The sequence below is a fragment of the Diospyros lotus genome, chromosome 13 (assembly GCF_014633365.1).
Source record: "Diospyros lotus cultivar Yz01 chromosome 13, ASM1463336v1, whole genome shotgun sequence".
In the NCBI taxonomy this organism is placed as follows: domain Eukaryota; kingdom Viridiplantae; phylum Streptophyta; class Magnoliopsida; order Ericales; family Ebenaceae; genus Diospyros; species Diospyros lotus.
Window position 1 is genome coordinate 33,032,883 of NC_068350.1, and position 16,530 is coordinate 33,049,412.

A 16,530-nucleotide genomic window follows, 5' to 3' on the forward strand; every position below is an offset into this window, starting at 1 on the left:
CACAAATTATAAATTACATATTAATTATTAGTCCAACTAGCTAGCTAGCTTTTCATCACCCAAATTAATCAGATATGCAAATTACGAGAAAAAAAAAATAATCCCAACTTAATTTTAATAAGTCTCAGTTAATTAATTAAAACATCAAGGATTAATTAATTAATCCTTGAGAATTGATCAGAGGTGTTCATTCTCTTTATTGTTGCCTTTTCTTTCATACAATATGTAGCAAATTAAGAATACGTAAAAACTCGATAAGAAACCGTGCAACAACGATAATCCCAAGAATACGTAGAAGTCACTCAGAAAAAGATGATCAAAATATATGAGGCAATTCCATAATTTCTTGCACTTGACCACTGCTTTCCCCCAAGAGCCAATTCTCAAGAAACAAGAATGGCTGATCGTTCTCTGATCTTTGCTTCCTCTCATTGGCAGCACATTGGCAGTCTTTAAGAGTAGAATCACAAGAAGACTTGTCCCATCCCATGCTGCTGCTGTTCAAATTATCAAAAGAAAGCACAGACTCAAACTCTTCATTGTTGGAGCCTCCTCCTCCTCCTCCTCCTCCTCCTACTCCTCCCAACCGGCTGCAGCCATCTTGCTCGGCCTTCTCTTCAACTGGAGCATTCGATGACGCACCATTATTCTTCGTTGGGGAAGTTCTCATCCAATCTTGAAGAAGCCTCGATATGTTTTCAGTGCTCGAGGCGTAGGATGAAGAGGCCAGCTGGTTCAAGTTGATAGTAGCATCTGAAGTAGTAGTCGCTTTGTCCGTGGTGATGCTCTTTGATACGAACTGCTGGCAGATAGAGGAAGATTCTGATGCCATTCGGGGATCCGAAGCTGACTGAAATTTCTTGATCTTCTTCTTCAAGTGGGTGTTCCAGTAGTTCTTGATGTCGTTGTCTGTTCTTTGTGGGAGGTAGGAAGCTATGGCAGCCCACCTGCACCCAAGTTTGAAACCCTAATTTTTTGACAAATTAAGAAACGAAGTGCATGAACCAAACAAAGAAATTCCTATATATGACTAGGTTGTACAAATTAAACTGGTGTTGCAGAATTACTTGTTACCCAGTAGGGCCTGCAAGTGCACTATCATCCCTTCTTCATTGGGGGTGAAGTTGCCTCGCTTGATCCCGGGCCTGAGATAATTCGTCCACCTAAGTCTGCAACTTTTGCTGCACCTTAACAACCCTTTTGCAAGCACAAAGAGATGGAAAAATCAACAACTTCTAACGATCATTATTAAAAACTGCGTGTGTGTGATGTGCAGCAAGCGGTATCATCAGAGTTACCCCTAACAAAAATAAATTGAGAAACTTCAGGGATGTAGTCGTAGATAGCTACCGGTGTTTGTGGGGACTGATCTCCAATTGCCAGGGCCATGTTCTTGGATATAGGAGACCAAGATGATGTCTTCTTCAGGGGTCCATGGACCTTTCTTGATTCTAACTTTGTCACAGCATGGAGGTCTTCCCATGGCTTTCTTCTTCTTTCTTCTTTGTTGATTCACTCTCTTTCAGCTGGCCTTGGATGAATATATATCCTAAATGGTAGCATGAGCTGATGTTAGTTTTCTGTGTGTGTGCGTGTATATATATATATATACATATATATATATATTGAGAGTACTCTTCACACAGTTGTTGATCTACAAGGCTGAGGCTGCTGCCCTTTACACAATCTTTTACACACACACACACACACACATATATATATATAGACTCTAGTGAATGGGACAACCAAATTAAGGAGGAAAAAGTTCAGCTCTTTCTGCGTTCTTCCCACTGGAGGTCACGGGGCACAACAGCTTCATCACCAAAGCTAAGGCATTGATTTCATTTTCTTTTGGACCATGCTATTGGCACATCAAGGGTTACACCTTGAGCTATACATATGCACACAAATGACAAAAATACCCCTCGTATCTCGCCGCCTTACTTCATCTCATCATCTTAGATAAAGGGTATTTTAGTCATATATCTCATCGCATTACATGAGGGGTATTTTTATCATTTTATATATTTTGTGTGACTTAAGGTGTAATCCAGAGGTACCAATAATATTTTTCTTTTGTTAACCTCTAGATAGATTCATTGGTTCTTTCGAGAATAGCTAAATTTGAGCTAAACTGACTTGTCATTAAGCATTTGGATAGTGCCTTACAATCAGGGAATCGTATGGAAATAGTAATAATAATAAATAACAACTTATATTTTGGGCACATTGATACTTATAAAATATTATTTTAATTTGTGGTGAGCAAGTGTGGTAGGGGCCTCCATTAATATATAGAGCCCACAATTAACTTTTTGCTTAACGGTAAAGTCAATCACAACGGTTCAAATACCTACTAAAGACCCAAATTTACACCCATAAAAAAAATAAATACAGCTCACAAAATTGCTCAATCAATCCCTCTAACCTGAGAAAATGAACCCAAATAAGAGGTTTGAGTATTTGAAACGACCACTTTGCCCTCCCGAATCAATGGAATGGCATCACACTATACCCAATAAATAACAGAGACAGAATCGTCATTTAAACCACTAAAACTCCCATTTGAGCTATAGGAGTCTTGAACTAAAAATTGTGATCTTAAACGCGTGTGGGGGAGGGCTGGGCCTATGGCGTGCGTAGCAGCAGTTGAAGGGCACATGGCAGGCAAGGGAGTGATTTTTCAACAGGGAAGGTCGCCTTCTCTCAACTCAATGCCCATTAAACTCAAACAAAGGCACAAATCATCATGATACCTGGTATTAATAATTTACTTCAACTTAACTGTTACAGAGCTTGAGCTAATTTTGCAGCTGTCGCTATACCCACATTAAAAGGCTGGCTCATTGCTCATTGCTCATTGATCATTGATTAAGACGAACACCCCTCCCCCCCACAAAGAAAGTGAAAGAAAGAAACACACAACCAAGCCTCAGCTTGTTGACCTGCGAAGCTGGGCCCCACAGCCCGAGAACAAATTCGTGGCCGAGTAATGGCATATTTTCAATCGGGATAACTTTTTAATGAAATGACGTAACACATGTTGTTAGTCAATTTTATGTAATGGGATTATTAATAAACACTAAGCAATGACCCCAACCCCAACCCCAACCCCAGCCCCAGCCCATTACAATCATCCATGAGGCCCAAGAGAAGTCGTCCAAACCTCACTCACAGACAGAAGACCCTTTAATGCATAACAAGGGGTACAATGCTGCTTCTGCTCCGCCGTGGCTTCCCTTTGCTCCCACCGGATATGGTTGTTATTGTTATACATAGAACAAAACCATTAATACTAATAGTACCCAAGAATAAAAATAAAAACTATACTCTTAAGATAAAATGTTATTATTATAACGAACTTCTTTGAAGAACTTATCATTTTATATTTATGAAAAGTGCCCAATTTATAAATCTTCATATTTACCTTTTGTTCTCCATCTAAACATTTTAGATGTCATATAATAATTCACCTATAGATATTAAACCCCATCTCTACCTGTAGTTCTTCAAACTTGAACATTGTGGTCATTAGTAAAAGAAATCTTTAAAATTATTCTGGTTTAGTAAGATTAAGACATGTAACTCGTGATTCAAGTGCTTGCCAAAGCACCCAACGAGGCTTAAAAGCTGTGCAACCTACTCAAACAGGGCATGCAGTTGGTCTAGCTAGGTGGGGAAGGATTTTCCATCCCTAAGGTGCCTTTCAAAGATTACAGAGAGAGAGAGAGAGGTTATGGGTTTTTGTTGTGCAACCGACTTTTCAATGGTCATGCCAACCAATTAAAGGCATGAGCCCCTACACCAGTACCCCTAAGGGGTCTTGCTTTTATAGATAGGATGGATTTTCCATCCCTAAGGAGTCTTGCTATTGTAGGAGCTCCCTTTTTACTACTCTTTTCAAAACAATATTAGAACGTGTAGAAAACTAGGAGATAAAACTGGGTGTTTTCATTTTTTTTTTGGGTATGGCTTTTAATTGTGTTTTCTCATGCTAAATAGATTGTTAGGATTCAAATGTAATAGAGATTTCAGTTGCTATAAAAAAAACCCTACATTTTAAAAAGGTGAATATGCACTCACAATATTATAGTTTATCTGATTAAACTGTCAAATGATAATTATGAAAAATGACAATTATTTACTAAGATTTCAAGTTTTTTATAGAATTAAAAGCTCAATTTAGGCTATAAGAACCAATTGATTGAATAACTAAGCCAAAGTTCATCAATTAAAATATTCATTAACACTTTATCCTAAAAAGTCAAATCTATCATAGAAACCCTATCTTTTCCATTTCTATCATGAGTACAATATATATTTCAAGACTACAAATCAAATACAAGTAGTTCAAAAATAAAGCATTAAATTAAGTACAACTCCTCCTCCACTACAAATCAGAAAAATTCTAAACATAGCCTTGAAATCACTTTTCCATTAGTTTACTAATTCTCCCCCCAAACATAGTAACAAAAGGGACACTTAAATTCCTTGAAAAGTGATTAACCATGCACATCATCAATAAACGCAATAATAAACTTATTCCAATATGATCTAAACTCACTTGTAATGTCCATACCTAAATCTAATGATAATCTTTGCACCCAAATTTCAAACAATGTTCTAAAACGTGCTAAGCATTAATTGGGCACCAAACTAGCACCTAGGATGAGACCTAAAAGGATTACTCTTTTTTTTTTTAAGTTTTTAATATAATTTCATGTTATTTTCAAATAAATCAAAGTTAAAAAAAATAAATAAAACCTCAACTCATATATATATATAAATCAAAAATTTATATATATTGTTTATATATAAATAACTGGGTGATAGCTAGCGCAGAGAAAAAATAACCAATAACGAGAGAGACAATTGGTGGCAACAGCTAATGGGCCATGGAAAATCAGGAAATTGGGGCCAAGAAAGATGACCAGCAATGACGGCCAAAGGAAATCGAGAAATTAGGAGTCAAGAGAGATGATTGGCGATGACAAGAGAACTTTTTAAAGAGGTGATTGGCAGCGACGACGAGAGAGAGAAATCGGCTTAGGTGCCGCCTAGGCCCCGATGACGACTGGTTAATCGGATCGGTGTCTAAGGAGGCTGATTAGCCTATATTCGCAGCGACCAGGGGTTGCATAGGCCAATTTTTAGAGACAAAGCTCACCCCTTGTAATTGACCAAATAGGTCATCTATCTTTACCCGGAAGTACTTTTTCATGATCAATGATCGACAGAGCATCATTCAGCTCAGCTGCCTATGGTCATTAATTTCAGTGAGGCACCCTTGATTGCCAGAATCTGAGTCATTTAATATCAAGCTAAGAGCTTTCATCAAAATGTTCTTAAGGAGTAACATTGCCTCCTCCTATTGCAAGTTTGCAACATTCATTTGATACTCCATTAGCTCATTATTATGATATTTTTAGCAGAGCATCCATACCGTTTCAAGTTTCATATGGAACTGCAGTGCAGCAACCATTAGACAAGCCCTTCAAACGGAATGTTCCAGAAGGCAATGTTTTACACTACATAGGTTCTCTACATCACAGGCTAGTGACAACTACAAGCATTTGGCTTACCAATGGAATCAATCTTCTCTGACCACAACAACACAACAATCATGTTGATCTCCTGCTGATCCCAACAACTTCATCCTCAACCGCTTAAACTGTCTAGCCAAAAGCAGAAAGTCTAATGCCCGAGGAATGAACGTAGGCTTCAGCCAGAAGCTCATCAGGTGCTCCGCTTGAGGTAATGATCAAACAACTCCCTGAGATCATTGGATCTCATCACTGACTCGACAATACCATTGAAGGGCTATAGCTTCCTCATAGCATGCATCCAGAAGTTCTTCTGATGGTCACAAGATGGAAAGGAATTGATCAAGTACACAGATATATACCAGCAAGGAACTCAGTCAATCAGATGTTAATGGTATTCAGTGGTTAGACAAATGTTAACGATTTATTCAACTTCAAAACAGACAGAATAACAATTTTCTTTCAGAAGCCTAATTATGACAATGGTAAACAACAATCACAAGCTGGCTACATAATTCTAGAACTCCAGTCATCTGTATCTATAGCCATATCCTCTACACCTAACAATCCATCCATGTACATACAGTTACAAGATCAACCTTTTAACTCTCCCCTATTTTCTCTTTCCACTACCAGTACCACTATGAATTTGACTTCTATCTTCTCACATCTCAAAATCTGATAGTCCACTACAAGTTTTGACTTCTATCTTCACATCTCTTACAATCTGAAACTATTATTCAAACACATACCCTAATTAACTTTTTTAGCATGCAGAGTATCAGCACCTGCTAAGTGGGTTTATCTGTAAAGAACACTGATATAAGTTGTTTTTTATCAAACACATCCTAAGCAACTGTATTAGTATGCAAAGTATCAGCAAAAGCTGAGTGGTTTATCTCTAAAGAACATTGATATAATTATAAGTTGTATGAAAACAATGATGCACCCAGTAACAACTCATGGTCTTTGTTAGCAAGTAAGCATGCACACGCTAAAAGAACCCAACTACCGAAACAAGAAAGAAACACACAGAGAAACAAACTTTAAATCTTAATGAATTGTTCTATTCCTGTTCTTTTGATTTATTCTTATTATTTCAGCCTTATAATATGTTGGTATTGAATAATTGTTCTATAAGAACAGAACTACGGAAATAATTATTAGATCATAAATACAATGTACAGAAATCAGGTTGGAGCAAATTTAAGAGTGTCTAATCCAACATAAATTACTGGATTTACAATTTTCACATAATCTACAGTAGAAATTTAAGTCCTATTTGACATTTTATTTCACATAACAGTATTTTGAAAATCAAATATATTTTCCATGCTAAAGCTCAGTTTTTACCACGACACTGCAAGTGTCAAAAAAAGAGTGACTGAACAGAACAAGTAATAAGAGAATATCATTACGACTCAACTCAACCCTAAGAATGCAAGGTCTATTTTCAATTACACACAACCATTGAGTTTACCAAAAAATACAACAGTCACAAGCTTTAATCCCACTAGGTGGGGTCAGCTACATGAATTTTAACTCTCCAACCATCACTATGCATGGCCATATCTTATGTAAGGTCATTATATTTGATGTCATGCCTAAGTGTTTTGCACTAAGTTTACTGTGGTTTCTTCTACCTCATTTGCTACAAGCTTCTTACATTTGGAGCTTACCCAAAAGTAAAATAAATAAATAAATGTCAAAATTTATGAATGCTTGCAAATACAGAACTAGAGAATAAGTATAAATCATGGTCTCCCAACTAAGTGCCAGTCAACCTAAGGACTTAGATTCCAAGTTCTATACCTTTAGAGGCAAAATTGTAAATGAAGGAAGCAAGCAAAACCCAAATACATGGAACAAATTCCAAGAGGAAACCCACCAAATGGACACCCCCTTTACTTTAAATTGGCCCTAGAAGCTCCTGTACTTTCAATTTTGTGAATGTACACACTCTTTGTCAATAGAGTAGGAAAGTGTATTCTTTCTCTTCAAGAGAGAAAAGCACGCAAGTGCAACAAATAGAGAGTCGGAATTTTTATTAGATGGACTATTTTAAACAGGTTTCCTATGTCAAATGCATAATTACCAAAGGGAGTAGATAATATCTGTGCTTAGACATAGATCAAACAAACATGTTCAAATTGACTTATGCTGCAAAATGCACTTAACAGTTCCTACCTTATGCTACTGACTTTACACCATTCTCATGCTTAATATACAATATTTATGAAATAAATACCTCGCCCTAGCAAATTAAAAAAAAAAAAAAAGCTAAATTAATAACAATGCTCTATCATCCTTGGATTTGGAAATCGTATGAATACACCACCTCTAGATCCAATTGCCACATATGACTAAAGCACAAAATGGAAGCAGACATGGAGGTCAGACTAGCTTGCCATTTATTTATCCAATGCTTTACGAATTCTTAACATGAAGACAATTCAAATAGGAGGGGAATTCACCCAAACTTTAGGAAATAGCCAAGGTCTAACTAGCAGAGCCACTCAGGTTTCAAGGAAAAACCGAGCACATTACAGCAAGTCAGATTGAACTCGAAGCCCCTCCCCTCAAAGGACTTTCTTTAATTATATTATGATATACTTAAAACTACCTTATCATACCATGTAATATAAATATGCACAAGATGAGATTCTCTCCTTGTAACGACCTGTTAGTGGGTCTAGATTATTTTGGTATTATTTTGATGTGCATTATGTTTCGATATTATATGATCCATTTAATGTGTTGTGGAAAATTCAAGATGAATGAGATTTATGTGGGTGGGGAAGTTAAAGGAAAATTGTTGAAAATTTTGATATGAAGAAGAATTGTGAAATAGACAAAGTGCAAAAAAGTGGAAGAGTCAAAGCATGATTGTGTGTGAGCGGAAAAGTCTAATGAATTAGATTGGAAGAGTCAAAATTCAAAGATTGAGGAAAAGTCAAAATGTGTGGACTTTGTTTTGAAAGCTCGTCGGGGGTGTGTGAGATTATATATATGTTTTATATTTGTTTAAATGAATTAAAGAGGGGATATGTGTGGCATTTCTTCAATTATATAAGGGCAAAGTGAAGAAAGTGGAGAGTATATATATATAGCCTTAGTAAGTCACCACTTCTTCTTTCTCTTCTCCCATTCTTCTTCTCTTCTCATCTTCTTCCTTGCTTCTTCTTCTTCTCCTTGTTTTTGTGCTCAAAAAAGTTGGAGTTGTGGTCCTAGAAGCTTGCTCGTTGGGGTTAGACATCTAAAATCAGCTTAAGACAAGTTTCTCTCTTTTTATTTCTCATATGATGCAAGTTTGTAGTAAGTTCCCTTTCCATGGCAAGTTTTTCCATCTTCTTTGTATTCTTGTGAGTTTTCTTTCCTATTTTCCTTTCCAACGCAAATTCCTATCTCTTTCTTGTTGTTTGTTTGCAAGATCCTTAATTTTTCTTTCATTTCAGAAAGTTATTCTTTAACTGTGACGGACCACCTCCAAAGCTACCATTAGACTCACCTTCAGCTTTAGCTTTGCCTTTTCCTGGAATGATGCAAAGCAAGAGAATGAGCCACAAGCCCCAACAAGCATAACAACGAAAAATGGAAGATATGATACAACATGAATAAATTACTACAACCCCACCAAGGGTAAACCCACAGAGAATAAGGGAATTGAGCCCAACGAATCATGTCCACGACCTGCACTCAGGACCCATGAGCAAAAGAATATGCATGCATACATTCAAATCCTGTTAAACTTTCACAAATAATAACGGACACTTGGGGCCAGATAGCTCAACTCCCAGGATTATACTCATGAGTACATACTACTCTGGAAGCCAGTCAGTTTCACTCAAGGTCATAGCCATATCAAATCCCACGAGGTCATTGGGGCAGATAGGTCCACTACAAGGGTTAGGTTAGCGAATACATACTACCCTTGAGGCCAATCAGTTCCACCCAATACCTTGGCTCACATACATATAATACATAATATATGAAAACATGCACATTTATTCCCCAAGAGGTGGAACAAAGATAAAAACACTTAAGATGCACATGCAAACCACACCAAATCCTTTGTATGATCTACACCCTAACAAGAAATACATCATCTCAATCATAGGTGGAATAGACAACACCAAAAAGATTAATTAAACTTAGTTTCAAAAAATTCCAGATTTTAGACCGAAAGTAACGAGGCTGTTTCGGGTGTAATTCATAACCAAAAATTTCAAGTCATATATCGAAACGAAGCCTATGATATCTAGTTTACAGAGAAACAAACGATTTACAAATCGGATATAACCATAGAGAGTCATATCCCAAAAACCGAAGAAAGGCAGATTGTGTGCTACAGTAAATTTCGAAATTTCTGGCAGAGTTTAACAAGGCCGCTATGGTTTCAAATAGAAGCCAAATAATTCGAGCCATATATCAAAACGAAGCCCATGAAGTCTAGTTTCGGATACAAAAAGTGGATCTTAGTTTGGATATATGCACATAAAGTTATATGCAAAAGAACACAGCAAGGTCAATTCCAAAAAACAGAGTTTCAGCAACAGTAATACCGAAGTGGAAAGAATAACTTTCTGAAACGAAAGAAAAATTAAGGGCTTGTTCTCTTTATTATTTTCGGGCTGTTTTCTGTTTTCAGCTTTTCAAAACACTCAAAACGTGTTTACTTACCCATTTTCAAAAATACATTTTCCAAAACACCAAAAAAAATTAACACACAAAACTGAAAACGCCAAAAACACGTTTTGGCCGTTTTCAGCTAAAAACACGGTGCAAACCAAAACACGGAAAACGCCGCCTCTGCCTTTCAGTCCACTTTCTGCCTCTACCTTTCAGTCCACTTTCTACCTCTGCCTTTCAAAGTTCTGTATTCTCTTCTCTCTCTCTCTCTTATGTATTCTCTTCATTCTTCTCCTCTTCCACAGAGAACACCATCGTTGACCAAGATCAGCTCTTCCGATCATCGTTGTCGGTTCTCCTCCAGCCACCAATGCCTGAGATCAGCCCCTCCGACGGTCGCTGTTCGTCCTCAGCCACCGCCTTCTTTAGCCAGATCCGTTCGTCCCTTCCTCTGTTTGTTTAATTGTTGGCTGTTGGGTGATTGTTTTAGAGGTTCCTCCCAACACAGACGCGCACATAGGTGATTTATGTTTGTTTTCAACTCTGTGCTTCTTGTTTGGCTACCTAGATAAATGAGAAGAGAAAAATGAATTTCTATGGGGTTTATTGTTGAAGTAAAACGAAAACATCTAAGGATGTTGAGTCATGTTGTCTATCTTAACTAATGGTTTTGTATATTAAATTATTAAAATTTAAATAATAATTAAAATTTAATAATTTATTAGCATTAAACTATTTTAATTTAAATAATAATTAAATTTAATGAGTAAAATATCATAAAATAATTTTTTTCAAAATTTCAAAGTAACCATATTTTTAATTTTTAGTTTTGAGAAACAGTTTCTCAGAATGACCAAGAGAATGCGTTTTCAAAAATCTCAAAACAAATATTCAAAACACAAAACTCAAAATGAATTCAAAACTCAAAACTGAAAAATGAAACACAAAGAGAACACCACCTAAGGATCTTGCAACCAAACAACAAGAAAGAGATAGGAATTTGCATTTGAAAAGAAAATAGGAAAGAAAACTCACAAGAATACAAAGAAAATGGAAAAACTTGCCATGGAAATGGAACTTACAACAAACTTGCATCATATGAGAAATAAAAAGAGAGAAACTTGCCTTGAGCCGATTTTAGATGGCTAACCCCAATGAGCAAACTTCTAGGACCACAACTCCAACTTTCTTGAGCACCAAAACAAGGAGAAGAAGAAGAAGCAAGGAAGAAGAAGACAAGAGAAGAAGAACTGGAGAAGAGAAAGAAGAAGTGGAGACTTACTAAGGCTATATATATATACTCTCCACTTTTCCCACTTTGCCCTTATATAATTGAAGAAATGCCACACATATCCCCTCGTTAATTCATTTAAACAAATATAAAACATATATATAATCTCATACACACAGCCGACAAGCTTTCAAGGCAAAGCCCACACATTTTGGCGTTTCCTCAATCCTTGAATTTTGACTCTTCCAATCTAATTCATTAGACTTTTTCACTCACACACAATCATGCTTTGACTCTTCTACATTTTTGCACTTTGTCTATTCCACAATTCTTCTTCATATCAAAATTTTCAACAATTTTCCTTAACTGCCCCACACACATAAATCTCATTCATCTTGAATTTTCCACAACGCATTAAATGGCTCAAACATCTAGATCATATAATATCGAAACATAACACACATCAAAATAATACCAAAATAATCTAGACCCACTAACGAGTCATTACAATTTCTCCCCCCCCTAAAAGAATTTGGTCTTCCAAATTCGTACATAATTATGCAAACAACTGAGGGAATGAACGCTTCATGTCGTCCTCAAGCTCCCATGTGGCCTCCTCAGGGCCATATTGCTGCCATTGAACTTTCACATATGGAATAAACCGATTCCTTAGTACTTTTTCCTTTCGGTCTAGGATATCTATGGGAAACTCCTCATATGTTGCATCTTCATGAATCTCAAGAGTATGGTAATCAATAATGTGCTAAGGATCTGGCACATACTTGCGCAACATTGATACATGAAAAATATCGTGCTCACCTGCCAACTATGGCGGCAAAGCCAAACGGTAGGCTAAAGACCCTACCCGCTCCAAAATCTCGAAGGGCCCAACATATCGCGGGCTGAGTTTCCCTGAAACTCCAAATCTCCGCACACCCTTCATAGGCATAATCGTTAGCCATGCATGATTTCCAACATCAAATTCCAAAGCACAGCACTGTCTGTCAGCATAACTTTTCAAACGGTCTTGGGCCGCTCTCATCCAAGCCCTGATAAGACGAATCTTCTCGATGGTTTGTTCTATCACCTCAGGCCGTAGTAACACTTTGTATCCAGCCTCCTCCCAACCAATAGGTGACTTACACAGCCTATCATATAATGCCTCATAAGGCAGTATCCCAATGCTGGAGTGAAAACTACTATTGTATGTAAATTATACCAATGGCAAGTGGTCATCCCAATCCCCATGAAAGTCAAGCACATAGTCTCTCAACAAATGCTCCAAGTTTTGTATGGTCCGCTCAGTTTGACCCTCCGTCTGTGGATGGGATGCGGTACTGAATCTTAACTGGGTCCCCAATGCCTCATGCAAGGGTCCCCAAAAATGAGAAGTGAATCTACTGTCTCTATCTGACACAATATTAATTGGGACTCCATGTAGCCCCACAATCTCCTCAATATACAATTTAGCTAGACGACTCAAGGAAAAGGTCTTCTTAACTGGTAAGAAATGGGCTGACTTCGTCAGTCAATCCACTATCACTCATATCGCATCGTATCCCTTCTGAGTCCTAGGCAAGTTCGTAACAAAATCCATAGAAATGTGATCCCATTTCCATTCCGAGACTAGTAACAATTGTAACAGTCCAGCGGGCTTCTAATGTTATGCTTTTATTTGTTGGCACACTATACATTGGGACACAATTTAGCCACATCCCTTTTCAGTCTATCCCACCAAAACTGGCGCCGCAAATTCTAATACATTTTGGTCGTGCCTGGGTGGATAGTATAGCGAGTTTTATGAGCTTCTGTCAAGATTTCCCGTCTTATTTCTTCACCCTCAGGCACACAAATCCAACCCTGATATAGTAATAATCCATTGTCCCTTTGACCAAATCCCAAGGCATCAAATTTTTCCATATTAGACAAGATCACAACTAATTTCTCATCAGTAGGTTGTGTAATACCCCAAGAGCCCAGAGAATGGTAGTATATATCGAGGATAAATAAGGAAGGAAACACCACTAATTGGATATCTTTTGGGCTGAATGTAGGTAAAGAACTCCCGGGTTAAACGTGCTTGAGCTGGGAAAGCTCAAAGATGGGTGACCCCCTGAGAAGTTCGCGTAGACTCATCAGGGTAAGTTGTTCTGCTCCTTCCTATCGCTCAATGCGGGATGTTACAGGTGGTATCAGAGCCAACCCTTGGAGAAGGCGGTCCGATGAGGACGGATTGTGGCGTCGGGGCGCAAGAGCCTGAGCAAGGAGCAGCTCCTAGCAGGCTTCTAGGATGGCAGCCCTCAAAGGGGAGAAGGTCTATGACCAATTGTAAGGTTGCCTGACGAGAACGTTATGTGCTCAAGGGGGGGAGAATGTAATACCCCAATAATCCAAAGAATGGTAGTATATATCGAAAATAAGTAAGGAATGAAACAACACCAGCTAAATACATTTTGGGCTGAATGTATGCAAAGAATTCCCGGGTTAAGCATACTTGAGCTGGGGAAGCTCAAGAATGGGTGACCCTCTGGAAAGTTCGCGTAGACCTATCAGGGTAAGTTGTTCCGGTCCTTCCTATCGCTCAATGGGGGATGTTACAGGTTGAGTCACCCGAATCCATTCAACCAAATCAGAATGTACCATCATGTGGCCACAAAACATAATAGGTCTCCCTTCGGAAGGCGAAATGGATAAGCTACTCAACTGTTCCAACAATTGCCACTCATGTACCATCATAGCTGCAATAGAAGCTCCCCGTCGACTCAAGGCATCTACTACCACATTGTCCTTCCTTGGATGATACATGATATCACAGTCATAGTCCTTGAACAATTCAATCCACCGCCACTGTCTCATGTTCAATTCTTTCTGAGAGAAGAGATTTTAAACTCTTGTGATCTATATAGACTTTCACCTTCTCACCATATAGATAATGTTTCCAAATCTTCAACGCAAATACCATGGCCGCCAATTCAAAATCATGTGTTAGGTAGTTCATTTCATGCTTTTTCAATTGTCGGGAAGCATAAGCAATTACACGACCATCCTGCACCAAAACACATCCTAACCCCAAATAAGATGCATCACTATACATGGTGAATTTCTCCCTACTTTTAGGAATAGTTAACACTACGGTGGTAGTCAGCCTTTGCTTCAATTCTTGGAAACATTTCTCACAAGCCTCGTTCCATTCAAATTTCGCTCCCTTTCGAGTCAATTTCGTCAATGGAGAAGACAAACAAGCAAACCCCTCAATAAAACACCGGTAGTATCTAGCTAACCCAAGGAAACTGTGAATCTCTATCACTGTCGTGGGCCTAGGCCAATCTACCACTACCTTAATCTTTTCTAGGTCAATAGAGATACCCTCCCCTAAGACCACGTCCCAAAAATCCCACTTGTGACTACCAAAAATCACACTTACTGAGTTTGGCATACAACTGCTCCTCCCCGAGTCTCTACAAGACAGCTCTAAGATGCTCCTCATGGTTCTCCGTACTCAAGGAATAAACCAAGATATCATCTATGAAGACAATTACACAGCTGACCAAGTACTCCTTGAACACCATGTTCATTAGATCCATAGAAACAGCTGAAGCATTAGTTAATGCAAATGGCATAACTATAAACTCGTAATGTCCATTGCAGGTCCTAAAGGCTGTCTTCTGCACATCTTCTTCTCTAACACGCACTTGGTGATAACCAAACTTTAAATCAATATTAGAAAATACAGACGCTCCACGAAACTGGTCTAATAGGTCATCTACCCGTGGCAATGGATATTTGTTCTTCACTGTCACTTGATTCAACTGGCGGTAATCAATACATAGCTGCATGGATCCATCCTTCTTCCGCACCATAGTTCTGAAAGGCGCGAGGCGCAAAAGGTCCTGGAGCCTGAGGCGCGAGGCGCACCTTTTAGGAAAAAAAACTCAAAATCTTGTAAAATCATAAACAACTATCAAATTATCAATAATAACACATTCATATCATTCATGATTCATTATCTTCAAATTCTATAAACTAACAACATCAAAGTTAATTCATTCATCATGCAAATTCTAAACTAGAAACATCATCAAAGTTCAAACTTAAAGTCTTAAACTTTACCAAGTACCAATTATAATGCAAAGTTCTAAACAAACACATAAACATTACAAGTCCACAATCAATATAAAAAAGTTTTTTAATCAATCATCATCAAGGAGATCATCAACATCAAGGTCAATATCTTCATCATCCCCTTCAATCACCCCTTCATCTTCTTCTTCATCTCTCAATTCTTCTCCCTCTTCCAAGTCTTCATCATCTTCGGTCCCTGCCTCACTTTCCTCCTCTTCAATCTCTTGAGTTACTCGCCGCTTTGAAGTCGAAGCCGAAGTTGATCCCAATTGTGATCGAGTTTGTTTAGTTCTAAATTGATAACTAGGCTCTCCAACTCCTGCAGCCGCAGCAACATTACTCCATGTCAACCCATCCCCAATGTCATCTGGAAAAACAGTTTCATCATCTTTATCATTCTCCTCATCAAGTTTTCCAGTCAACCATTCATTGCTTTCATCAATGTCGGTCAATATGATAGGGTCAATGGTATCACGCATTTGATATCGACGCCTCAATGCTCTATTGTATTTCACAAACACCAAGTCGTTTAAACGAAATTGATCAAGCCTGTTTCTCCGTTTAGTACGAAGCTGCAACAATTTATGCAAAAACATACTAAGAATAAGTTACATGAAACAAACCAACTACTAATAAAAATTGTAAGTGTATATGTACAATGCACTTACATTTTCAAACACACTCCAATTACGTTCACACCCAGATGAACTACAAGTCAAGCTAAGAATTTTAATTGCAAATTTTTGCAACGTGGGTGTTGACATTCCATATGAAGCCCACCATTCAGCTGTCCAATAAAATTCATGGGTTAGTTATTATCTATTATCTAGAATGATTATATATATAATGTAATATATATATGTACCTGGTGATTTCTCAGCTCTCTTTCTAATAGCCATATAGTTTCCAAAGAACCCATCTGCATTGTTATACATCGAAAGCTCAGCATCAATTTGGTCTTGAACCTTTATATCTGGATTTAACTTTCTAATGTATTCATATAAG

The 16,530-nt window shown here is 37.8% G+C and overlaps 1 protein-coding gene across 9 annotated transcripts in view; it reads right to left on the reverse strand.

Annotated features, from left to right (window-relative positions):
* Window positions 1-224: 224 nt before the first annotated feature.
* LOC127788530 (transcription factor MYB60-like) overlaps window positions 225-16,530 on the reverse strand; it is a 32,666-nt gene continuing 16,360 nt past the window's right edge. For 2 of the 9 annotated variants that reach the window (XM_052316932.1, XM_052316928.1), the window contains exons 2-4: window positions 1,351-1,549; window positions 1,068-1,197; window positions 225-947 (exon numbers count right to left, since the gene is read on the reverse strand). In XM_052316932.1, the coding sequence (XP_052172892.1) occupies window positions 317-947; window positions 1,068-1,197; window positions 1,351-1,483 (894 nt within the window). In that variant the 5' untranslated portion in view covers window positions 1,484-1,549 and the 3' untranslated portion in view covers window positions 225-316. Of the gene's footprint in view, window positions 948-1,067; window positions 1,198-1,350; window positions 1,550-1,635; window positions 1,693-1,746; window positions 2,007-5,391; window positions 5,857-8,524; window positions 9,076-16,530 lie in introns of those variants that run through there. The other 7 variants (XM_052316933.1, XM_052316937.1, XM_052316930.1 and 4 more) reach the window with 6 other exon arrangements.